This window comes from Ananas comosus, linkage group 13 (assembly GCF_001540865.1).
Source record: "Ananas comosus cultivar F153 linkage group 13, ASM154086v1, whole genome shotgun sequence".
Taxonomy (NCBI): domain Eukaryota; kingdom Viridiplantae; phylum Streptophyta; class Magnoliopsida; order Poales; family Bromeliaceae; genus Ananas; species Ananas comosus.
The window spans coordinates 8,565,116-8,592,582 of NC_033633.1; the positions used below are offsets into that span (position 1 = coordinate 8,565,116).

The window sequence follows — 27,467 nt, forward strand, 5'->3', positions numbered from 1 at the left end:
CGATCGTCCTTTTAAAACAGTGAGAGATGGAATTCTATTCACAAGAAAAACGGCAGTTTGAATGGCCTCAGCCCAGAACCAAGGAGGTAAACAAGCTTGAAAAAGTAGGCTTCTAACAACGTTAGATAAATTCCTATGCTTTCTCTCAACAAGACCATTTTGTTGAGGAGTATCAGGACAAGAAAATCTGTAAATAATGCCATTTGTGAACAAAGAGTAGAAAACTTCTCATTTACAAATTCAGTGCCATTGTCGGACTGGAAAATTTTTATCGAGCTATGGAGTATGTTTTCAACCATTCTTTTAAACTCCAAAAATTTGTCAAAAACTTCGTGTTTAGATTTTAAAAGATAAAGCCAAGAAAATCGAGAATAATCATCAATAAAAATAACATAATATTTGTAGCCAGAGAGTGAGGGAATAGGTGATTGCCATACATCCGAATGAACAATATGAAAGGAAAAAGCGGATTGAGATTCTGAATCATTAAACGAAAGTTTGACATGTTTTCCCATATTACAATCATTGCAAACAGATAATTTAAAAATAGAATCTGAGACAATTTTATTATTTTTAAGGAATGTAGAAAGAACAGAAAAACTAGGGTGACCTAACCGTCTATGCCAAATATCACTATCAACCGTAGATGCAACCAGTGCTAGCTGTTGCTTATTTCCGACACTTGTAACTTTAGAAGAGAGTGGATAGAGTGATGTTCTTGAACTAGGGCATCGAAGGAGCTCCGTCCTGGTTTCCTTGTCCTTCACAGAAAAACCAGAAGAGTCAAACTCAAAAAGGAAATTATTATCATGACAGAACTGGCGTACGGAAAGCAAATTTTTCTTAATAGAAGGAATAATAAGAACATTTTTAAGAGTAAAGGATTTAGAGGAGGAATGCAACGGGGTTTCACTTGTCTGAGTAATATCAAGTAAATTTCTATTACCAAAAAGAATTTTTTCATGCCCTTTATAAGGTTTAGAGGTTGAAAGAATACCAGAAGTTGTGGTCATATGATTAGATGCTCCGGTGTCAGGATACCACACTTCCTCACTAGGTTCATGAAGGTTCATAGCAGCAAAGGTTTGAGGAAGATCATCTGCAATAAAGGAATGATTGAAACGTTGTTTGCACTGAAGAGTCGAATGATTAAACTTGTCGCAGATCTGACATTGTGTGCTAGATTTCGGAATGTAAGGTTGATAGGTCGGAGTATAGGGTTCAGAATTATTAGGTTGAGAATGCGAATAGGCTCCAGGAGATCCACGACCAGGATATGAATTGAATCTACCGCGTTGTCCCCAACCATCGTGATATCTACCTCCACGACCTCCACGGCTTCCGCATCCACGATTTGCATAAGGAGCTTCGCCATCGATAGTGGGAGTGGCTGGTGATGTCGTCAAACTAGTACGACGTTGAACTTTAGTTTCCTTATGCATTAGAAGTGGACGAAGTTGTTCAAAAGTAGGCTTATGTTGATGTGTATTAAGGGCACTGACAAAACCCCTATATGCTTCTGGTAACCCGAGAGATTCACTGATCGCTTGTAGAGCATCACCAATTGATTTAATCTTTTGCATGTAATCGCTTATGTTCATTGAACCTTTCTTGATGCTTTGTAATTCGGACTTTAGAGAGAAAGCCGTGGAAACAGTTTTATCAAGAAAATATGCTTCAATAGTTTTCCAAGCATCATATGCAGTTTTAGGAGAACTAGAAACGACCATCTGTAATATGCTAAGAGAAAGGGTGGCATTAATCTATGAGAGTATAGTGGTGTCTTTCTTTTTCCAATTTTGATATTCTGGATTTGCACTTGTTTTCTTGTCAGAAGTTTCAATAGTTTGAAGCGGTATAGTACCAGTACCGTCCACATGCGATGAAATACCAAAACTCTCCAAAACATTAAGAAGAATTTGTTTCCACATCAAATATGTGGAATCAACGAGTTCAAGTGGTATGAGAGTTTTGATGTTAACCACTGGTAGGTTTGAAGAGGAAGACATGTTACCACGAGAGAGACAAATCTGAAAAATAAACCAAGTAATCACAGATCCAGAGGAAAGAGGAAAAGAAGTCAGAGTTGAACCCGGGATGAACCGGCGGTACTTGAGATCAATCAGGCGACACCAGCAAGTAGCACCAACGAGATAAGAAGAATCTCTAGGAGGCGCAAAATACTATAGCAGCAGTACTGTAGCGCTGGTGCTGTAGCGCGGTACTGTAGCAGTACCGGGGGGATAAAAGTTCAAGGATAATGAGAGATAGAACACCAAAAAAAAAGGCACCTATGGAAGAAGGTGAAATTTGTGCTGGATGGTGGCTACGGATCGATATCCCCAAATTAGGATTCCCGCTCTGATACCATGTAAGAAAGGTAAGAGAGCATACACTCATTGGTTCTATTGATGATGTTATATAGTACGAGAGATGAGTCTAATATAGTAACAATGCCTAATATAATAACAATATAACTAGATATCTCATATCATATAATCCTACTCTAAATATGTCGTAATATATAGTATCCTCATATAGCATGAGATACTAAATATGTCGTAACAGAAATTTGAATGGACAAACTACATTTAGGCATTTTGTATACATCCTTATGTTTCCTTGACTAAATGAATTTGCAAACTATCTACTTTTTCTTTTTTCTGTTTTCCCACTTTAACATCGTTATACTGGTAGATGAATCTGATGGTTGGTGATATTGCAAATCTCCTTGACCTTCTATGGTCATGGGTATCGCCTTCAGAAGATGATCACAATATTTCAAGGTACTGCTGTTAAATTTTAAAAAGCTGGAAATACTAATATTCTCCACCTATTTTGAAGTTGAATATTCTTCACTTAGGTCCATTTGTGATCCTCAATTGATACGCTTTGGAGCACATGTAGTTCTTGTCCTTAGATATCTTCTTGATGATGAAATGAAGGATGCCTTCAATGAGAAGCTTGTGAATGTTGGTGATCTTATTCTTCACATGTAAGTAATTGTAATTCATCGTCTTTCGGTATGTTATTATTCTGTTAAATGTACGTTGTTTTGTTGCAGTTCTATTCTAATATTCATCTTGAGGAAAGGATACAAGTGACATATTGATGAATTGTCAAACTTGTGTATCTCTTTTCTGTTGTTTTATGGTAGAGGATGTTTTTATTTTTTGTCTAAATTCTAGCTATTAGGCCATCTTGATTCGTAGCACAACAACTTGAACACCATTTTGTTAATTATGTGTCATTGGTTGAAGCCCAAAACAATGGCCTTTTTTGGACTTAGAAGCTATTCCAAAAAGTTAATTTATTGGTGTAGGTTTGTAGTGATGTTTCCAACATAAACTTTTCTTTTCTTTTTTTTTTTTGAGAGAGAAAGGTAGCATGCTACCCGCTTCGTTTATTATTATTTTTTAAAATTTTAAAATTATGTACATTAAGTAAATAGCTGCTTCTCAAACTTCATACAGTATCAAAGATTATCAAACATTTTGAGATCCTTATTTATCATAATGTATTATCTGCCATGAGCTGATGCTAGGGGTGGACACGTATTGGAATTTGGATATGTATCCAGTTTGAGCCAGATTTGGATATTAAATTATCTAACTGACCTGACCTGAATTCCAATTCTTTTTTGAAGTTATTGACTTTCTCAGATCTGAGTAGTAATTTTCGGATACTAAATTACATGATGATCCGAATTCGAATTCATTTTGGAAGTTATTGATTTCCTCGGATCCAAGAGAGTGAGATACTAAATCACGCAAGTGGATCTTGTCCTGATATAAAATCGTTACACAATCTTCTACTTTTAGTTGCTGTTTATTCCAAACTTATATTGATCTTTCTATGTTTTTTTTCCTCTTTTTCTTGCAAAAGTTTAATTGCTGCATATGCTAGTGTTTACAAAGAGTAGCGATATTTCTTTGTCTTTCTTTTGGTCTATCTGGTGTTAGTGACACACCGTCTTGAGCTACTGTTACTTTATATCTCAACAACAATTCTTGAGTTTTCTTCACAAGTAATCATGCTGAAGAGCTCATATAAGCAGTTTGTATTTGGCAGGAGAGTTTATCTGTACCTTTTTAAATCAAAGCTTCGTGTCTCGCTGCCAATATTTTACTGAGATCTTCTGGAACATCATCAGTATTGTTTCTGTTTTGAACACCTGGCTACAAAGTCCATATTATGTATTCTCAATATGCAAATTACATTAAAATCACCTTTCTTTGTTATGCTTGAATTAGTTATTCTAAGCTAAATATATTTATCTGTAGAGAATTTTCAATTGTCCATTCTATAGTTGTGGGACGTACCTGTGAAATATGGATGCATACAAATTTGCAAATTTGGCTGTATTCAACTATTTCATCACAAAATTTTAAAAAAAACTGTATTCAACCATAGTTCAGCAGTGATATGTTAACAGTAATCCTATTTTGTGTCTCTCTGAATTGATAAATATAATTGGTTTGACATTTTTTAAATATTTGTTTAGTTAATATATTTTTCAAGTTATTTTTTAGTACTGCTTTATGCAGTGTTCACATTCTGAGGTCATACATCTATGATTTTACTGTTCAGAAGTTTTGAAGTGCTCCAAGCATTTATTATTCGTTTTAAGTGTTTCTTCTTTACTATACACCGTGGAGAACAATTATTTATTTATTTATTTTGATATGTGCTTAGTGTACATCAATCTATTGCTGTCAGCATTACCAGTTTCTGAGTACTGTAGGATTTTGGTGCATCTACTTACTGCTTGCTGCCAATAACTGATGGTTGGAATTTCAGGTATGCAATCTTTTTATTTTCTAAACAGCAAGAGGAATTGGTTGGCATATATGCCTCTCAGCTTTCCCGTCATCGTTGCATTGATCTGTTTGTTGAAATGATGGAACATAGATTAAATAGCAGGTAATGTTAATTTATCCATTATTCTACATTGTTGATTATTAGGTGGTTGATTTCTAATTTAAATTTTTGCGTAAGGTTATTATAGTTCCCACTTAGTTGGTTACAACCTGCGAGAATGTTCTATCAAAAACAAAAGTGAGTGCCACTACAAATTGTTGATTACGGACTTGACATTCATTTAGTTCTGTCTTATCGATGGCATTAATCTGTGCCATTCTAATATAATAAGTGGCATTAATGCTGAAAGGAAAAACATTTATACTCCATCAAATTCAGAGCAATAAAAATACTAATGAATGAAATCAAAATTCTTATGCTAACCCCAAAATATCTCTCAACATCCAATTCCAGAAAGTAACTTCATATTGAATCCATCTAAGAAATAAATAGAAAAAAACCAACAGCTACTGTGAAGTGCGAAGGAGCCAGTCTCTGATAGCTCCAGAATGCTGTAAGTTCTCAAAAAATCAGCAGAAACTTCCATTCTCAAATATGTTGCTTCTCTAAAAAAAGTAATCAGAATGGAATGAGAATCAATTTCACGTTAATAGGAGAACTTTGGTGAGAGGAAACTGACACCAATACCTGCTTCTCAGATAATAAAGAAAACGTCTTATCATCCCATACACATCTAATTTGCAACAAAATGATAAATAAGATGCGGCATACTGGACTAATCTCTATATAAATAGGCAAAAAATATGCATCTTGACAATAAAAAGACGCATCCGATCTAACTTCAACATGCTTCAGTAAAGAAATAAAGTTACAGCAGCATGAATGTATAGAGAGAGCATTGTGAAAGAAGCTACAAAATTAAAATTAATTTATTCAACTGGGATAAATTTGCCATTTGATGCTTTGATCTGCATCACATGCTAGGCATTTAAAGAAATTCAATCTCTCACGGATTGCTAAAATTGGGCTTAAAGCAAAAAAGGTTTTGGCTTATTTTATGATTTAGTTCCTAGACTATCAGTTACATAAACAGAATAAATTAGCTAAGTAGTTTCATTCGAGACGGGTTGGGTCCAGAACTACTTTTAACTGAAGTCAATTAGTTTCATTCCATTCAAGTCAGGTCCAATCAAGTTAACTGTGTTGGATCTATTCTATTTCATGTCTAAGTCAAACAGTCTGGTCTGGACTTTTGTTCAATTACACTAATATGTTGGGCCATTAAACTAGTTGGCTCTATCAATTCAGAATAGATCCATGGAATATATTTTTTTGTTTTAGTCTGACTGTTCGAGTTCTCTAAAATGTGGTTCATTAAGTTGGTCCAATAAACTATATCTTGGGTTGCACTCAAACTTGATCTTGATTCCATTGGTATTGTTTAATACGTTGGGCAAGCCGAAACTCAAAAAGTTATTTGATTGCAGTATTTGGAATATACTGTTAAGCCTGACTGCAATTCGAAATCCATCCTATTATCTTTCTCCCAACTAGTCACATATTCACTGTAACTGTAAGGTACCGGACTTTTAAAACTATGAAGTTACGGTGTACATTTAAATGGTTCCGGTGAGGTTGCGGCGGAATGTAACATACCGGATTTTAAATATAAAAGTGAAAATAAATAAAAATAGTATGAGATACTATTTTTATTGGATTTAGAGAAGTAAAACATAAGTCAGAAGTGACTTGTATTGAAATCGGGATGAAAACAGAAGATCTAGAATTTTCTGTAAGAAACGGGGCAGATAAATTAGCAGAAAATGCACAGTCTCAGAAAATTATGAAAATTGGAGAATAAGCCAGAAATATTTTAATGAGGCTAGATTTAAAGTTTCATATTTTTCTGACACTCGTAGAGTGAGAAATAAAATCCGAAAGTTATCTGATAAAGATTACAGTTCGGTACAGCTTTCGGTGACCAAACGGGGTCGAAACTGAAATATTAAAATTTCTTTGGACTCTTTAAGTAAAACCGAATATGACTGTCAGATTTGAGCTCAAACGGATATTCAGGAAGTTCCGGCGAAAGATATCAGATTTGGAGCTGCCTGATGTGAATAGTGTATGCTACTATTGAGGTGTTGACTATAAGTAGAAGCTACTAGGCTTCTTCTTCCTCCTCAGCTGCAGCCAGCACAAGCATCACACGCACATGGTGAAGGAGAGAGAAACCCTCTCTTTCTCTCTCTAAATATCTCTCTTATCTCTCTATATTTCTCGCCCAAATTCGCGGCGTTGGTGGAGATCGAGCTTGCGAACGCGTTGGAGGCGACGGATTGAGCTTTCGTGCGCTCGTTGGAGCGACATGTTTTCGTTGCGGCGTTCACATTGGGGTAAGCTTTTGGGATCTGGCTTAATCCTTAAGTTTAAGTGTTCTAATAGCCTCTAATGTGAAGTTAGCTTGTTAAATCCTTAATATTTGGATTGTTTGGAGCATATGTTGAGGCTAGGGTGTGAAAATGGGGGTTTACAAATTAGGTGGGGTTTGATCTAATTTGACCCTTCATAAACCTAATTGCAAGGTAAACGAACGCGTTGGCGAAGTCGGTTCGGCGATTCGTCGAGCCGTTGTAAAGTTATTAAAGAAACGGTCGTTTAGGCTTCGTTTCCGCCTGGAGGGCCGAGGCGACATCGTATACTCATGAAAACAGATTTGAAGCATCGTGGCACATAACCAAAGACCATTAATTTTCGGGGCTGCGAAGCAGAGCACGGTTGAGATGCAGTTGCAATATCTGGCCGTGCCGGATACGGGTGCCGCGGGAGGCCGATTGTAAGTGTCGACAAGCAATCGGAATGCGATAAAAGGTGGGGGGTGTCATCCCGAAGCAACTGAGCTTCCTTTTATGTCTAAGTTCTATATCTTGATCATATTCCTATATGTTGATATATTGTGCATTATAGGATTAATAGATGATTACATTTCCATTCCTTGCATGTTACCTAGGTTGTGTAGCATTGTGGGCTTGACACTTGATCTTAGGTTGCATGAGGATGGGGTCTTGTGACAAGAATCCTATAGTGACAAGAATGATGATGAACTTGGACATGTAATTGGCTTAGACGAGTGGCATTTGGACTAGTGTAACAAAGACACTATAATATTGACGAGTGGCATGTCGATTTAGTGTATTAAGACACATATAACATCATGACATAAATGAGTGGTATCAAATCTAGTGTAGTGAAACACTATGGCATTTGAACCTAGGGATAGTAGATTTTTCCGATTGTCATGTTGTAGACATTATGCATTTGGCATTAGTGCATTTGAGGCATTGATTATGCATTTGGTATTGTGCAGCAGAGGCACATTGACCCTGGTAGATAGGGTATCCTCTTGTGAGGATTGGATCATACTCACTAGTCTGTTCTTACTTGTCGGTGGTCGCTCCAACGAAGCACGAGTCTCCGGAGTACTTCACTAGGGGCAGACGTAGTTGTCCCGCAGACGGTCTCGGTGTGCGAGTGCAGATTCTCCTCACCTATGAGATTGAAAGTGAGTCGGGGTTAACCCCAGGGTGGCAACCTTCGGGTTAGCCATGAGATTGGATACTATCGAGGCATAGTTGCACGACGCACTATGTAGTAGCTCATTCATTTGGATTATTGAGGCATAGTAGCATGTGCAGATACATCACTATGTAGCAGCTCATTTCTTTATTGTTGAGACATAGTAGCATGTTGTAGATACATCACTATGTAGTAGCTCATTTCTATTGTTGTTGAAGCATAGTATCATGATTAGTAGAATATCATTGCTATGTTCATGCATTCCATGATTACAAAGGCATAGTAGCATGTGTATATTCCATTACTATGTAGTAGCTCGTACTTAGTAGAGCGAGATTGAGTCGGGCGAGGAGCGGGGTAGCTCTTTGCCTAGGACCTTCGAGATTGAGTCGGGCAAGGAGCGAGGTAGCTCTTTGTCTAGGACCTTTGAGATTTGAGATCTTAGGCAAGTTGGCCTAGTCGATTGGGTTGTAACATGAATAGCATAAGTGGATTGCATTCATGCCGTGATTGGACATAGTAGACTGCATAACTATGTTGTAGTTGTNGATATCTAATTGATAATTGTTTCATTTAATTTTTTTTTTTTACATAATTTGTGAAGCTTACTGTATTACAACATTCACTTAACAAAACAAATTCCCTCAACTTTAGTTTTTTTTATTAATATTTTCTTAACTTTTAACCTTTTAGAATTAAATTATTGTAATTACTTTAATTAAATTTAGTAGTTCTATTAGCTTTTCTAGTATTCTTAGTCAAGAAATTTGATTAAAAAAGTGAAAGTTGAAGTACCCATTTCAAATTGGCAAATAGTTGAGGGATGTTTGCTTTTTGTAAATTGATAACAATGCATTGGAGGGACAAGAAACTGTTGCATGAACCTGGTGTATTCCACTTTTATATACTGCCTAGTATTTCACAACTATTATCTGTAATTTGAAATATAATTCAATAGATGTAATTTATAATATTTAAATAACTTATGTGGGTAAAGCTAAAGCAATAGTAGTATTTATATCATTCATGGGCTTAGCTAACTCCCCATGAGGTAACTGTATGATTTTCCAAGGTAAAAGAGCACCTGACCAATTAGAAACAATAAAAAATATAATGCATTACAAAATCTTATTATCTACGCATGAGTAGTTTCAAAAATTAAAGTTAGAGAATGATTTATTATTTAATTTGTAACAAAATAATATTCAAGAAAACTAATTTTTTTCCATATAAGATTTTAATATTATAAAATAAATTGAATTAATTATATTTTGTTTTTGACATCTCTATTGTACAAATTTATTGGTGTATATGAGATGTACACTTGGTGCAGGCAATAATTCCCAACAAGAATCGAAAGAAGGAAAAAGAGAGAAGAAACTATGGCTTGCACATGATGTACAGTATTCCATACACCATACCTTATAGTAAATGATTTATGTTCTAAAATATATATTTGATTCAATAGAAGCAATTTACGTTGTTTAAAGATCTAAAAGAAACTTAGGAGGCGTTTGGATTGGGTACAAGAGGGAGGATTAGGGGGTTATCCCCCCTCTTGTACCCAAACAAAAATTCATTGGGTGGGAACAACTTGTTCCTAGGGTATAGGTGGGAACAACTTGTTCCTAGCCCCGGGTAGAGAGAGAGAGAGAGAGAGAGAGAGAATTTTTTGTTTTAAAATTAAATTTAAATTTTTAAAATTTAAAATTTATAATCTAAAAATTAAAATTTATAATTTTAAATTTTAAAATTTAAATTTTAAATTTGATATTTTTAATTTTTTAATTTTAAATTTGATATTTTATATCTTTTAAATTTAAATTTGGTTTTAAATTTAAAATTTGATATTTAAAATTAAAATTTTTAAAATTAAAATTTTTAAAATTAAAATTTTAAATTTTAATTTAAATTTAAAATTTAAAATTTAAAATTTTAATTTCAAATATAATGAAAGGGGTAATATCATCATTTTCTATTTATAACCATCAACTATTTCTCTTATTCCCAATAACCATCCAAACATAATTTTTCTAGTCCTAGCTTATACTCACATTTTCATCCAAACAAAAAAATACCATTGTTCTTACAAAAATCCATACTTTTACCTATCCTCGGTATAACTAGTTCCTACTAATTTCTGAACTAAACGAAGCCTTAGTGAATAAGATTTTAAAATCTCTATTATAAGAGTATAGGTATATGTGTATATATGTCTATACACCTCGTGCAGGCATCCCTAACTACATGAGGGGTAGGTAGGTAAAGTCCTATGTGGCGAGCAATGAGATAGGGGCATGAAAGTAATTTCATTGTGGATGCCATTTAATGTATAGTAAGTATAGTACATAGAAGAAAGGGTGAGAAGAGGGTACGTAGGGAAGTTGGAGGTGGTGATGCTAAATCTCTTGTGGAAGCATGAGCTAGCAATAAATAGGGACTTGAACCGGACTTTAGTGTATGCGTTTATTCTTTGGTTTCTTCTCTGATCAAGATTGGGTCATTTATAATAAACCAGGAAAGCTTTGTATTACAATTGTCTTCTGAGACTCAAGGCAACCTGTGACCCTAATTGGTGAGTAGAGCTTGGACTTTAGCAGAACATGGGGCAACTCATTTTTATGCTTTATAAATTATTTGTAAGAGAGAAATTAGAAAAGACAGAGAAGAAACTTCACACCAAGGATTTAAGTGCCGTAGCACGAGGTCGTGCCGAAAACCTGCGGGCACGGGGCGTGCCGGGCTGTGCTGATGTGTGTCGCTCACAAAAAATATGTGTGCCAACATATAATGACGTGAAATTTTTTTTTTTTAGCAACAAAATATGTCAATTATTTATTATGTATTTTTATTAAATCTTTTGAACTTTATTGAGAAAATTACTTAAAAATTTCATGAATAGAGGGTTTTGAATTGTGCCATTGGCACAGGGGCTATATCGTGCCGATATTTTGCTGGCATGATACGGCACGGTGGATACGGCCCATGCCGATGGACACTTTAATCCTTGCTTCACACCATTAAGTTTGACTCCCTCTTAGGGCCTAACACTTGTCGTTGCCTTGCAGGATAGTCGAATTATCTAACTATAGGTATAAAAGAATGGAGGACAAGACAAGGGATTTTTTTCATTTTAACCCTTTAAAAATTTATAATTGGCTAAATAATCTTCTAAACAATTTATTTGTTGAAATAACCCTATTTTATCCAACTGAAAAACGGTCAATCATTTACCTTTTTTAATAGAATTTAGAAGACAGTGAATCATTCACCGTCTTTTTCTTTTTTATTAGAGGCGGTAAATGATTCACCGCCTTTCTCTTAAAGTATAAAAGGTGAATGATTTATTGTTTCTTTTTATTCCGATATATAATCTTAACAACCGCATAAAGATTTCAACAAATCACATATAATTCTTACAACTTAAAATATCTTAACAACCTATCTATATAATTTTAACCATAAATAAAAATTTAATAATCCTCATACAATCTTAACAACCTACAAAAACATCCTCACAACATATAAAAAAAAAATGACAACATGAAAACGGCGAATCATTCACCGCTTTCTAAAGACGTGAAGGATTCACCGTGTTTCTTAGGTTAGTTGCCCAAATAAAATTTTGAAAGGATTATTTGGCCAATTAGAAATTTTATTAGGGTTACTGTGCAAAAAAGTCCACAAGACAATCTAAATCTCAATTTAATATTCCGTTATATATTTGGCATTAGATGGAAGAAACAAAAGCCAGCACTATTATAGATGAAAGTAACTTGATCAATGATTAAAAAGTAAGAATAGTGAAACAAAAGTAATATCAGATTGATCGGTAATTTCGTCAAAAAATCGCGAAATTTCTGAGTTTTGTTGAAAAATAAGGTTTACAAATTTAGGATATCAAACTTCCCCTAATTGACCATCCACTTCGATGAGTTTGGATCTTCTAAATGCTTGAATAGCAGAATAGAAGGGTTGTAGGTTGTGCAATGGGCATGGTTGGCATGTCTTGTGTTGGGCACTTGCTTTCATGCTTATCTAGCTTTCATGCTTCAGCTTTCTGAACTGTTATGCTTAAGACCTTTATCTATAATCCTGAGATGAATAGATGTCATAGATCCATAGTCACCTTGAATTCCCTAAATCACATTGCATATGATGGAGAGGCATAATTTTTTTTTTAGGGGAAAAAAATCCCGTTAGAATCGGAGAGTTGGGCAAAGTGGCAGACTGATGGAGTGGTGAAGTTAAACACTTTTTCTTGACATTATTTCTAGTAACTTTTTTTATTATGGTCTATATTTTATTTAATTTGGTAGGTCATTACCTATGACTTCGTTTTAATTTTATAAATTTGATTTTTTTACCCCTCAATATACTTCTAACAGAATTTTGCAATTATGTCCTACAGCATTCATGTAAAGTACAAACTTTTCCTCTCTGCTATTGAGTACTTGCCGTTCTCCTCAGAAGACAAGTCTAAGGCATCTTTTGAAGATATAATTGAGAGGTTAGCTGCTATTGTGGATTCAATAAAAACATAAAGAGTAAACAGACATCTGTGTTTTGATGGCCAAATCCTTGATGCATTTGAGCAGGGTCCTTTCAAGATCGCGGCAAACTAATCCCGCTAAACACGACAAGGATTTGTCTGATGTTGCTGAGCAGCATCGCTTGCAATCTCTCCAGAAAGCCATGGTTATTCAGTGGCTTTGCTTCACTCCGCCATCTACAATCCCTGATTTTGAAATAATCAGTGCTAAACTACTTATCAGGGCATTAATTCATAGGTATCTAAATTATGTTTCATTCTTTTTACAGTCTACTTATGTGCTTCCACTTTTCTCTTATTGTTTCTTCTTCTGCATTTTAGCAACACATTATTTAGGGAGTTTGCTTTAATATCTATGTGGAGAGTTCCCAAATTACCAATAGGAGCACACAAGGTACTAGGTTTTCTTGCAGAACCTTTGAAACAGCCCAAAGATACTCTACTTTCATTTGAGGATCTTGAGGTATCTGAGAATTTGGAAGAGTTTGAGGACTGGGTATGCTCTCTATTGTTTCTTTTGTCTTATAATATTTCCTTTCAAGATCCTGTTTCCAAATACTCTGTTACTTCATTATTTGATTTAATTAACCTCAATGGACAACAAACAGCGTGAATATTACTCATGTGATGCAACATATCGGAACTGGCTTGAAATTGAGCTGAAGAATGCTTCTGTTTCTCCTATTGGGCTTTCATCTGAAGAGAAGGATAGAGCTATTGCTGTTGCTGGAGAAACATTAAGCTCATCTTTGTCTCTCTTACTTAGTAAGTTCACCAATATACTTCCCAGTTGTTCAAATTCAAGCAAACTTTTTACTCTTACTAGGTTGGGTGCAATCATCTACAAAGAAATATACAGAAAACCGATTATTGATGTCATTTGTACTCTGCGGATGTGACAATATCTGTGTGTGTTACTTAAATAAAAGTTAGGTTGCAAGTCTGTTTCTCTTTTGAAACTGTAATCATCAGTTTACCCTTTTTCGTCAGCACTCTTACTTAGCAAGCAATTTCCATTGTTTTTGTAGTGAAAATTTTGCTACTTTGGAGCATGTGCCTTGGTTTTCGGAAGGATGTTATGCAAACCATTATGCCCCTCTCAGTAACAAAATGTATTTGGTTTGTATTCCAAAAGACTGAAGGGATATTGAAAAATAACCCAAGTACCCAACTAATATGTAGAAGGGGATAACCTGCATATAAATGGAGAAATATTATATATAGCAACTTTGAAAGTGATTTACTTGTTTTCTCCCGTGATTACAAACTTTAGAAATATTTTTTCTGAGCTATATTCAGTTAAATGTTGGCGTAAGTCCATGAAGTAGTGAGATTTGTATAACATCCTATGATTGAACTGTACTTGTTAGTAAAGGTTGTTGTAGTTTAAGTTTCTCTGTATACAGTACTTTCTGCATTTTTGATGAACTGATTGTGACTTCCTAGATAAGGCTCAGCAGAACTCAACTTGGTCAAATTGAATTTAACATCGCTTTCAAATTACATTGCTTCGTTTGTTTACATGCCCAGAACTGTATCATCTACCAATTGTTTGATACTTTGATGTTTTCTTGCCTGCCTCTGCACCAAAATTTGTATGGTTTAATGTTTTTTACTAATTTTTTATAGGATAAAAAAACCTTCTCGTTCATCGTTATTGATTTTGACTGGTGGTTGTAGTGGAAATTAGTGATTTGTAGGGTATCTTCCATTAGATTTACAAGTGGCTCTCCAGTTCTCTTTGTTCCTGTCCTCATTATCATGTTTAGTCTTATCTGGGTCCTGATAGATTTCTACATACAATGGATCTTCAAATTGTTCGTAGGCATCTCTGATTTTGTGTTACTCCTTAAGTACGTCATGTCGTTTGGGATGAAGGGCTTGTTTGGCCTCACTGAAGTTCTGAAGAAAGGCTTTCGATCTGAGCAGTATGAAGAAGCATTAGCATTTTGGAAACCCCTAAAAACCCTCTACTATGGAAGTAGAAGCTTTAATTTGTAGCTTTTACTTTTGTGGCCCAGAAGTCCCCATCCACTGCACTAAAAGCTATTCCTGTGCTCCTAATTGTGAACCTTTGACTCCAACAAGACTTTACTTGAAGAGGTGGTGACTGGTGAGTTGCAGTTACCTGATTGATTATTGCTCTTCTCGAATACGATAGTGAGTCAGAATTGCTGTAGAATACCTTTGATTTCATGTGAAATTGACCCTCTGAACTGCTTTTTCTGCTGCAGCAGTTTAGGCTAGTGGCTGCACCAGTCTTACGTTCTTGTAACAACAATGAGAGTCTAAAAAGTATCAGCTTTTCAGTAGGGGTATTAATCTGCATTAATCTTTTTACTTGACAGACCGCTCTAATCTAGTAATAGTACAAGATCTTAATTTAAGAAAACTCTTTTCCTCACAGCTTCCTAACCAGCTTTCTTTTAGAAATTTGATTCTATCCTGTTCTTATATGATCTACCTAATGTATATGAGTGATAATCCATCCAAAAATCCAAATTAAATGGCAAGTCCGCTCAAAAGTCAAAGTAAATTGACAATGTGCAATCTAAGTTCAGGTTGAACTTATTCACCTTACCTCGAACACATTATTGCTTTGATCAACTTGTCATTGTGAATTCTGAAACTGTTGCCAAACCACTGAGCCATGAGGTGGGGTTGGGTGAGGATGTAGGTTTGAGTCCCAGTTGGGTGACTGGGGTTATGGGTGTAGGGAGCCGAGTTCCCCACTCTTGAAAAAATAAAGAGAAAAAAAAGAAGAAGAGAAAAACAAAAACAAAATGCTCATACTGTTTCAGTTCTAATGCTTCCATTCCTCCTTTTTTTTTTTAAATTTTTAAATTTTTTATTTTTTAGGAGAAGAAAGACCATGGTTGAATGCAGCTCTGAATAGTTTATATGATGATACGGAGCATATTTATCTTGAATTGCATGCTACTGCAATGCTCTGTCTACCTTCTGGTGAATGTGTTGTCCCTGATGCAACCTTATGTACTGCTTTGACGAGTGCACTCTACTCTTCTGTCAGTGAAGAAGATGTGTTAAAACGCCAGTTGTTGGTAAGTTTAATTTCCTTGACTGTCCTTTGCAAACTTGCCTTTTTAATTGGAAAATTTTATAGTCCAAGCTCCAAACTGCCATACAATCTACAAATTATATTTCCATGATATAATTTTCAAAGTGATATTTATTTGTAGTCCCTATAATGAATCGCCTAACTTCAATAGTTTGTCACATGAACATATGGCAGACAATTAGAAGAAAGAACTGCCTTTGCTGTTTTTATTTACTACTATATACATATATGCTAAAGAGAAAGCTTGCTGATCGGTTATAAGATCATCATACTTCACGGATTAGGATGTTAAGCAAGAATCAGAGTGCCGCCCCATGCCGTACGGCATGGGGCGGCACGTACCGTGCCCCTAAGAAGGGGGCACCGTACGGGGGGTGTCTTAGACCCCCCCTTCCGTGTCGTGGCACACTGCGCCATGCCGCACGAGACAGTGCGGGATGGCGCAGTGTGCCGTGGCACAGTGCCGTGACGGCACTGTGCTGGATTTTTTTTTTTCTTGCTTTTTTGCTTTCTTTTTTTGCTTTTTGCCCTTTTTTTTGTTTTGTTCTTTGGGGTACCCGAAGCATTCTGGGTACCCCACACCCCCCAAAAGACATTACAATATACAGGCAAATTTTTAATTTACATATCCGATCCATACCGCGGGGGGCTTCGCCCCCTGCACCCTCCCTCGAGCTCCCTGCTTCCATCACAGATATCCATTTTTTCTTCACAAATTATTTTATCAAAATTTGTCACCTAATCAAGGGAACGAAATCGAACTCAATAAATAAATTTTGAGATACATCAAATATAATTTTTTTTTTGCATTAGAAGATTGAAAATACTGATAAAATTAAAAGCTAAATTAAATCAATTGATACTTAAATTTATTTGTCATATAATTTATTGCTTTATTGTCACGCCCCGGATTACTCGTTTTTCCGGGCACGCCGACAAATCCGTCGTATACAAAAAAAATTTTTCCTGTATATGAAGCGATAACTGTACCTGTACCTGTAATCATACAAAACTACAACTAGTAGTATAGAGCTGCTAGCATAAACGAAACCATATATAAATAACAACGGTTCACTATACATACAGTCTCCAGATACAAAATCACTCGCTCCAGCGAGGATTTTACATCAGTATGTACAAGAACAAAAAATCAACACTACCTGCAGTTGGTACTCCTCTAGATCAGCAGTAAAACAGGAAGGAATCTAACTTGCTACTCCCTTTCCACGATCAGGATCTGCAACAGCAGCAGCCGAAGAGGGAGGCTCTGCAAAAAGGGGTTAACAACTGGGTGTGAGAATTACTGCAAAAAAAAGTAGTCCTCAGTTGGTACCGCTACCGACCTCAACGGTTCACCTACTAAGTCTACAGAAGGTATGTTCAAGAATAGTAAAGGAAGCTGGAAAAACTCTACAGCTATATGCTACTATACTACGCTAACCCACATTAGCTATCTGTAGATATAAATAAAATGCAATCTCTGACCCAATCTCACTAGGGACTGAACGCACTCGTCCCGCCCGTCGAAGCTATACCAACCACCATCACGCTGGGTAGTTGGTGAAGTGCAAGTCCAAACTGGACACTGCGACCTCAACGCAAACGCACAAAGCCCGACTCCGGAGTGGCACTGGTGGGCGCTACCCAACCGAGTATGCAAGTGTATCTCTACCGAGCTCAATCAGGCTCTCACAGGCTATAATCAAAGTAAATGGGTCTAACTAGTCTAACAACCAAAACTCACTTGCCCTTGGCACAATCTGATGCAAAAACAGCAATCTGATTCCACCGTCAACCACGACGGCACCCGATAGTCCGAAACAGTCTACACATTACTGTAAAATAAGCTCGGCATTCCAGCACGAGCGTAAACTCATCTTACACTAATCTGGATATCCACCGCATACAAATAGGGGCGATACAAAAGAATCACAGCGCCTAAAGCTATCCGAGTATCAAATTCGCACTAACAGTGTAGATACAAAGCGCAACAGCTTCAGAAGCTATTTGAGTATCAAATGCGCACTAACAGCGTGGATACAAAGCGCAACAGCTTCAAAAGCTAAGTATCAAATACGCACTAACAGCGTGGATACAAGGCGCAACAGCTTTATAAGCTAAATCTGGTAATTTTTCAGAAAGTGACAGTGTAGGATCTATATGTTTTCTCCTAAGTCAATTCCAAGTCCAACATGTAAAATTAAACTACTAGCTTAACTCCAAATTCAGATTTAAACACTATTTCATGAATTCAAGTACCAGCAAGAAGATAAATGAATGATACATGTCGACAAATGCTAAAACTTAGAAGATATTCCGACGATTTCGGTAAACTCCAACCCACCTCGACACGCTAGTCCAACTACGGCGAGAAGTCGAAAAGAGAGGAAAACATGCGCTCGCCCGGCCTCCAACGGCACAACCGCGACCTGCACGTGCTCGAACGACCCTCCAAAACGACGTCGAAAATCTCCCGAACTCGAGTCGCGCTCTCCACCATGCCAACGATTAAATTAGAGAGAAAAGGAGAAGTTCTCAGCTAATTAAGTTGATAAGGATATGGATGCTTAGGTGGCAATCTTATCCACCAACATATGGCAATCTTATCCACCAACATAATGACTACAATACCCTTCACAAACTCAAATTACAGCTGGAGTATTGGTACCTGATTTGGTTACCGGTACTCGGTCTCTCAGCCCGCAAGCTCGTACACAGGGTACCAGTACCAGCCCAATGCCGTACCGGTACTCAACACTGAAATTCTGCACTTTGCGGATTTCAGCGTTAGAACTCCACTCTCGCCTCACGTCGAGTCCGTTTTGCGTCCATTTCGCGTCAAAACGACTCCGATTTGTCCCGACACTCCAGATATGTCGCCAAATCTCAGATGCTAAGATCCACAAGCAACCCAAAAACCAAGGATACTACATTTATTTTTTTGATAGATCTACTAATTTTTTGAAAAAATTAATTAGAAAATAATTTTTCAAATACTTTTCAAAATAATTTTTAAAATAAATTTTAAAATAATTTTTTTTGTATTTTATAAAAGAAAGACTGTAATATGGTCAAAAGAAAGAAAGAAAGATGTCTTTGCATTTTAAAAATTCTAATATGTAAAAATTTCTATTCTGCATCAGGTATAGTTATACTTTACATACAAAAAAGCTTAAAAGTATGTTAATTGATGAGTATATCAAGCTATATATAATAAATATTTATAATTATTTGATTAAATCTTTCAAAATTACATTATAAGAGCTTATTGAAACAAAAAAAAAACTGAAATAAGTTCGTGCCAAAGCGTACCATGTGTCGGCACGGAAGCGTGCCGATGCCGTACCGTATCAAGCAAGGATTTAAGTGCTGTGGCACGGGGCCGTGTCAGAAACTTGCCGGCACGGTGCGTGCCGAGCCGTGCCGATGCGTGTCGGTCAAAAAAATTCTTGTGTGCCGACGCATAATAGCATGAAATATGTATTTTCTTTAGCATCAAAATATTCTAACTATTTATTATGTCTTTTTATCATATCTTTTGAACTTTATTGAGAAAATTACTTACTAATTTAAAGAATAGAGGGTTTTGAGCTGTGCCATCGGCACGGGATCTGTATCATACCGGTATCTTGTTGGCACAGTACGGCACGATGGATACGGCCCGTGCCGACGGGCACTTAAAACCTTGGTGTCAAGCAGACAGCGGCACGCCCCTGTAGCACCAGTACTGTAGCGTCAACTACAGCAGTACTGTAGCGCCAGTACTGTAGCAGTACCGGGGAGATAGAAATCCAAGGATAAGGAGAGAGAACATCAAAAGGAAAAGAACACCTATGGAAGAAGGTGAGATTTGTGGTGGATGGTGGCTACGGATCGATATTCCTAAATTAGGGTTCCCTCTCTGATACCATGTAAGAAGGGCAAAAGAGCGTACCCTATTGGGTTGTATTTATGCAAATATATAATACGAGATATATCAAATATAGTAACAAAGCCTAGTATAGTAAGAATACAAGCGGGATTAGATACTATATAATCCTACTCTGTATATAATGGTAATATACAGTTTTCTAATATCAAGAATAATGCTAAATATGTCGTAACACTTGGTTATTGTTCTTGTAGATTGTTGGCTTTAAGTTTAGCAATTTCCAGTTGAGTATTCTGATATCTTTATCATATGAGCTTACAGGTTTACATTTGTAACAACTCTTTGATGGGCAGGTCAAAGTTACTACTTCTTCAACCAATAATTACTATATAGAAGTTGCACTTCGCTGTGTAGCAGTAAGTGGTGATGGACTAGGGTTTCATGAAGCTAATGACGGTGGTATCCTTGCTACTGTCATGGCAGCTGGTTTTAAAGGTAGTGAGATGTTAAAAATAGAATTGTCTTCTTTTCTTTATCAGTGGTACTGAGTCTTTATAGCAGGCGAGCTCAATCGATTCCAAGCTGGAGTTACAATGGAAATATCTCGTCTGGATGCTTGGTATTCTGATGAAGATGGCTCAGTAGGAAGCCCTGCTACATATATTGTTAGAGGGCTTTGTCGAAGATGCTGTTTACCAGAAATCATTCTCCGTTGTATGCAGGTGTGCCAAAAATTCAATGAATTTTTGTTATCCTTCATTTTTCTGTTTGATTTATTAACAGCTCTTTTGCCACTTGACTCTAGATTATCAATTTGGCGCATGTACTTGTTTCATTTTGATATTTTTTCTGGTATTTTCTAGGTGTCTATTTCTCTAGCAGAAGCCGGCGATAGACTCGATCATCATGATCAATTAATTGAATTAGTTGCTTCATCCGAGTCTGGAATGCTGCAGTTGTTTAGTCAGCACCAGTTGCAGGTATAGGTCGTATGTGAATTTTTTTTATAACTAATCTTATCAATTTTTATAATTATAAAAATAGTTTTCTTAAAAAAATAATTATAAAAATAGACCTTTAAATGCGGTGAATGATTCACCGCATTCATAACTTCTGTTTAGAAGTAGAAAAACAGTAAAAGTGGTGAACTATTCACCGCTTTTACCATTCGTAGAATTATAAAAAAACAAAGAGAAAATGAAAGAAAGCGGTGAATGGTTCACCGCTTGTAAAAGCGGTAAACCATTCACCGCTTTTATAGGACTATATCTACAAATAAAAATTTACCAGGTTTATTTTTAAAATAAAATTTTAGAAGAGGACTATTGCACTAAAAATCCCGTCGTATGTACTTATTTGCAAGTTCCAATGTTTTTGTTGTTTCTTGTACTTCATCTTTTACATTGACTTTTACATTGACTTGGCAGAAAATTAATTGGAAAAGAATGATTTGTTTTCAGGAATTCATATTTTGACAGTAAATGTAATATTAACAAGACCAAAATTGCTTTTGTTTTCTGAAATTTCTATTGTTTGAGGGAGAATGTAATAATAATTAGATAAAAATGCCTTTGTTTTCAGGAATTCTTATTATTTGAGAGGGAATGTGTACTATCTAAAATGGAGCTTGAGGAAGAACATCCTGAAGCTGATGGGTAAGTTCATACAATTGAACCTTTTAGGCGAGTATATGGTTCCATGGTGCTTTTTTTGTCTTGGATAATGCTTATACTTCACGGTGGTTGTACATTTCGATGTATTTATTTTATTAATGGTAGCCATCAGGTAATGAGCATATTGGATCATCATGTTTTGTACCTTACTTCTTTCAGACACCCTAGTTTAAATTAAAATTTCAAACTTTTTGCTCACATAGGGTACAACCAGGATACCTCCATGATAGTTGTGGCAGTAGTTCTTGGTGTTTACCCAGATTAAGTCTATGTGGATGATGAAAGCCCACTTAAGATGTCCATAGGGCACGGTCTCAGACCGCGTTGCAGCCCGGTTGGGTGCTGTAAAAGTTTCACTCTTTAAACAGATACAACAATTTCACAAAAAAAAAAAAGTAAAAAGTTCACCGACGGCAGCACGGGCAATTGCTCTCCCCGCCAACCCTTGACTGGAACCACCTACTGATGCACCGGTGGTGGAACATATGACGGCAGCGTAGCACACTCATTTCCTCCCCAGACTGGAAGTCTTCCAAGCAAATTTGCACATTCCCTCTGCTCGATTGTGCTGAAAGTGTTGCGCGGAGGGTAGGTTGCTCGCTCCAACGGCCACCGCCGCCGCCGCCGCTGCTGCCGTCGCCGCTGTAGCTGCCGCTGCTGCCAGAACAGTTTAACAAAAACAATATAAAACAAAAGAAAAGAAAAGATCAAAAATAGAAAAATGATCAAATTGTTCATGCTGTTGTTGGTATCAGCGTAGTGGGCCTGGGACGGCACCGCTAGTGCTGAAAAATTTACATTACAAAAAAGTACATAATGAATGGCACGGCCGCAGCCATTGGATGTCACAGAGGATGCCGAAGGAGCAAAATTCATACTGATGCACTGAGTTTATAGTCCTTACATGCATGGTGTGAAAAAATCTTTCTGCACTAGGTGCACGTCTTCTTTGCTTTTTTAAACGATAGATAGGCCATAGCCATTCCTGTACTCGCAGAAAAATTCACACTCCGGGTGCAGGGAGAAAAAAATTCATACTCCTGTGTATAAGCATTGTTTACTGCCCAGCGACAATATTACTCTTGTCGCGTCAGAGAAGGATAGGCGGCGATTAAACACTTTCGTGTCTGGAAAAGTAATTTCTGCAGAAGTGATTTTGGTTTGGATAATTGATTTTGGTGAAAAGTTGTACAGCGTTTGACTGAATTTAGATAAAAGTGATTTTTTCGAAGTGATTTTCGAAAGCTGTTTGGCAAAATTTTTTTGATACTTGCATATATTATATTTTTACTAAATTTTATTTTAAAATAATTTATAATTTGAATTTAAATTAAAAATTTAAATTTGAATTAAAAGTATAATTTTTAAATTTCAAGTTTGTACAACAAATAAATTTGAAATTTCAAAATTTAAAATTTAAAATTTAAAATTTCAAATCTAAATTTAGATTTTTAATTTTTCAATTTGAATTTAAATTTTGAATTTCAAATTTATAATCTAAATTTAAAATTTAAAATTTAAAATTTAAGATTTGAAATTTGAAATTCAAAATTTAAAATTTAAAATTTAATTTCAAAACTCAAATTTTTTTGAATTTTAAAATTTAAAATTTAAATTTTGAATTTTGAAATTTAAAATTAAAATTAAAATTTAGAATTTTGTAATTTGAAAATTAAAATTTGTAATTTTAAAATTTAAAATTTAAAATTTAAAATTTAAGTTTTAAAATTTGAAATGTCAAAATTTAATTTTTATCTTAAATCTAATATTTAAAGTTTTTAATTTTAAAATTTAAAATTAGATATTTGAAACTTAAATTGAAAATTTAAAATGTAAATTTTAAATTTGAAAAGTTGAGATTTAAAAATTCAAATATGAATTTAAAATTTCAAAATTTAAATTTAATGTTAAATTTATACTTTGAATCTAAAATAGAAATAAAAATTTGAAGTTTGAGTCCAAAATCAGAATCAGTTTTGGAGAAGTAATTTTTTTCTGCTTCTGATTCTGGAGCGTTCAAAATCAGTTTTTTGATTCTAAAAAGCAGAATCAGATTTTCCATCTGTCATTCCCAAACGCTCTACTGAGCTCAAAAGTGATTTTGAACTCAATCATTTCTGAGAAGCTAGGCCAAACACCTCCTTAATGCATTTCCCACTCTCTGCTTTAGGAAAAGTTAATGTTCTAAATGTTAATACTAAATTTAAAATTTTTAAACATTTTTTAAATTTCAAAATTTAAAATTTTGAAAGTTAAAATCTAAAATTTTAAACTGTAAAGTTTAAATTTTAAACTTCATAATTTTATGTCTGAAATGAAATTTGAAAATTAAGACTTCAAATTTCAAAACAATTTTAAAAATTTTAAATGTCAATTTTCCACGGCCCGGTCCGGCCCGGCCTAGTTCCATATCCGGACCGGGCCGGTCTCTTAAGGTTTTTATTTTTTATTTTTTATTTTTTAACAACATGTAAAATCTAAAATATAAACAATAAATTATTTCTATTTAAATTAATATTTTGATTAAAAAATTTGAAATTTATAAAAATAATTTTAAAATGACAAATATTTAAATTTTTTTGAAATATACATAAATTTTTTATTATTTTTTTGGGGGAAAAGAAAAGAATTGAGATGGTTTTTGGTCCAATGGACTTTGGTCCATTGGACCAAAAGTTCTCCTCCCAAGGTCTACCACGGCCTTGAAGTTAGGGCCGGGCCGTGGCCGTGCTGCAGCCTGGCCTGAGACCATGCTGGGCCGGGCGGCCCGTTTTACATCCCTAGATGTCCATTTGAACAATAGCAATAGCAGCTGAATGGCAATATGGTGGCCATTATTATTTAACTTAAATTTTGTAGACCTTTTTTGTTGAAAGAGTCAAACGTACAATTTGAACTGTCTCAGATCTAGTGTAATTCGAATTTGCTCAGGATCATATATAACCTGTTCGGAGCAAAATTTGTGGTTGCTTTTATAGAGCCTCTTTATTACACTTCTCATCTGAGCTGTCAAATGATTTGATTTGCTGCATTAATTATCATTATATATCTGGTTTTAAGATGTGTTGTGATGCGAGATTGGCATATTTATGTTCACAAAAGTAATAAAACAAATTCAGAATTATTACTGGTTTTGTTCTATGTAATCATGAAAGAATCTCGTAGTTCTATGGTATCTATTTTTCTTAAAAGCCATGTCAGGAGAAAGCAAACACTGACTTACGTTGCTTTTGAAACAAATCTGCATTGTTTGAGATGCCAATTATATAATGGATGCAAAGGTCAATTATTCAGTCTAGTCAAAAGCCGTAAACTTATCTAGAGAATGCCGTCAAAAGAATGACCCAGGCATCGAGGATTTCCACACAACCACAGACATTTGCCAGAGATTTATCCGGAAGGGAAAATTTAAAGGACTTTGTAAGCCAATTCTGTTCGTTTGGTTGAATGATGTGGTTGCATCTTCGTTTGCTTTCTTATGAAGAAGGCCGATTAAAGTCGCCTCTTCATTTGCCTTCTTATGAAGAAGGCCAATTAAGTCCCTTTTTGGACTTCGTTGTCTGGCTGAAATGAATGGTCTAATTGGCGCGAGTGAGTTAATCTTCTCAGATGGCTGGTGCATCTAGAGTGTGGAAAGTGCCTTGTGGAAATTCATGAATATGTTGCACAGACGCAAGTATGGATACGGATATGACACGAGAAGGATACAATGATACGGCAAACTCTGAAAAACCTTAGGATACAATATGTAGGGATAGGTATTACTGTTAACATATACTATGACTGCTTTTAACAACATTAATAATATTTAACTAATGTATTTTTATTATATGTAATAATAAATTACAAAAGAAGCTAAGGTGATAAAATAACATAAACAATAAACTCACTAAGTTGTGCAATGATATAAAAATAGTAAGCTGAGTTCATTTAGAAACAAAATTATCAGATCAACTTTGATTTTTTGTGAAGGGAAGTATGAGCTAGTTGAAGCTGTAAATATTTATCTTATCCTCCTTAGTTTTAGAAGTGATTTTACGTCATGGCAGGCAATTTTTTTGTGAAGTTTCATGTATTCATCTAGCTTAGAAATTAGTGGGATCTTCATTGTCTGCAATTGTCTCATTTGAACTGATCTGCATTTACATGATTTAGATGGTTGCTTGGTTTTTAGAACATGCATTTACATTGTCCTTCTTAATGGCTGCCAGATGCAAAAGTTCGTACGATTTATCCTGTCAATTGAATTGTCTATAAGCTATTAATATTTCATTTCAGTTTTTATGGAATATCTATCGAGTTTTGGAGTTTATTTAATTTTAGAAACATTTAGCTATCTCATCTTATCATCATGAGCTTGCTGTTCTTTGATACTTGTGAAAGAATTGCCCGCACTTATTTCGCGATGCATGTCATTGTTGACATGCTGAAGTTGCTCTTTGTTAGTAAAGAAATAAAATGGTTGGTGCGTGAATTGATTTGCAGAATTGATTAAGGGGTATTTAGGTGGTTTAGTCTTATTTACATAGACTTCAGTGCTGTTCAAAGGGCATATTTCCACATACGAACTCCTATCGAGGGAATTCTTGGTTTAGCGTGTGCGCATAGAGGGGAATTAGTTGGAATCTGGCAACCGAACTTATTAGTACTGCTTATTAAGTTTGGTACGAGTTTTGGGCCATTTGAAAGTAATCTAGGCCACTGAATATACTGCCAAAGTTTGACTTCCTATATGTAGAAGATTTCACCATGAATATCTTCTTGTCTCTAAGAAACTAGGAGTTCATCTTTCAGTCACTTTTGATTCAATTGAGATGCTTTTGCCAGATATGATGTAATTGTTAGAGATTATGCCTTCTTTTTTTTTACTGGTTTGGTCCATGCACCGGGTCTATGGAATAAAGGAAAGCATCTCATGAGGATTTTTTATTGGTGGATCCTAATTTAAGTTGGAGTCCTAGTTGGACTAGGACTGGTTTCCATACAAGACTACATTCAATGATTACATTGAATTAGAGTAGGATTGAGCTAATCCATCTCTCTATATATATACATGCATGTACGGCTTGGTGAGGGTGTGTGGAGGCCAATATTAATTAGCGATATAATTAAGGTGGCCGGTTCTTTTGAGGGCATGTACGGCTTGGGTTGCATAGAGGCAAATTAATTAGCATAGGCTAATTAAATTAAGGTGCCCTATCCGTATAGCAAGAAAAGGGAGGTAGCACGCATGCGACGGATTGAAGTCGGTGGCGGAGCGGTGGTTCTCAATCAAATTGCTTGAGCGGTTCGGATTCTTCGAAGCAACGGCGTAAAGGATTTTGGCCAGAGTTTTTTATACTTCTCTAATTTGGTTTTCTTGGTTTTACGAAAAAATTTTTCGATACTTCTTGGAGTTTTCGTTGGAACAAAAGAAATGTGGGATTCACCATAAGACTCTTGGTTTTTTATGCGGAGAAGACATAAGGTGTAAGCTTGTACTTCTATTTCTTCATATAGTGGAATACATCTCTCTCGCTCTCTCCATGGACGTAGGCAATTGTCGAACCACGTAAATCTTGATTTCTTCTTTCTGCATTTATTTCTTTTACCGTTTGGTCGACTTTCTCTATTTTTCGTGCATCTTTGTTGGTAGTGCATGACGGACGATTCATCCGGTTCCCAACAATAATTTCATCGGCTTTCCATAAAAGGAAGGTACAGATTCGAAGGAGTACTACTTTGATATGGGTAGAACTTTTGATTTTGTGCTTTTCTTGTAGGACTGTGAGGACTGAGAATTTGTGCTGTGCAGATAAACTCTTGGTTGACGATGTTTTTGTGTGTAATGTAATTACATAAGCATTCGTTAAGTTTCAGGAGAAAACGAGTTAGAATGGAGAAGTTACGCGATCT

The 27,467-nt window shown here is 35.5% G+C and overlaps 1 protein-coding gene across 1 annotated transcript in view; it reads left to right on the forward strand.

Moving 5' to 3' along the window:
- The window catches only part of LOC109719335 (nuclear pore complex protein NUP107), a 44,847-nt gene extending 22,880 nt beyond the window's left edge, over positions 1-21,967 (forward strand). Inside the window, exons 12-24 of the mRNA XM_020245935.1 lie at positions 2,698-2,786; positions 2,864-2,995; positions 4,801-4,923; positions 12,809-12,907; positions 12,996-13,187; positions 13,271-13,445; positions 13,558-13,714; positions 15,809-16,011; positions 20,253-20,394; positions 20,461-20,621; positions 20,763-20,879; positions 21,481-21,554; positions 21,776-21,967. Of these exons, the coding sequence (XP_020101524.1) occupies positions 2,698-2,786; positions 2,864-2,995; positions 4,801-4,923; positions 12,809-12,907; positions 12,996-13,187; positions 13,271-13,445; positions 13,558-13,714; positions 15,809-16,011; positions 20,253-20,394; positions 20,461-20,621; positions 20,763-20,879; positions 21,481-21,554; positions 21,776-21,851 (1,740 nt within the window). The 3' untranslated portion in view covers positions 21,852-21,967. The remainder of the gene's footprint in view (positions 1-2,697; positions 2,787-2,863; positions 2,996-4,800; positions 4,924-12,808; positions 12,908-12,995; positions 13,188-13,270; positions 13,446-13,557; positions 13,715-15,808; positions 16,012-20,252; positions 20,395-20,460; positions 20,622-20,762; positions 20,880-21,480; positions 21,555-21,775) is intronic.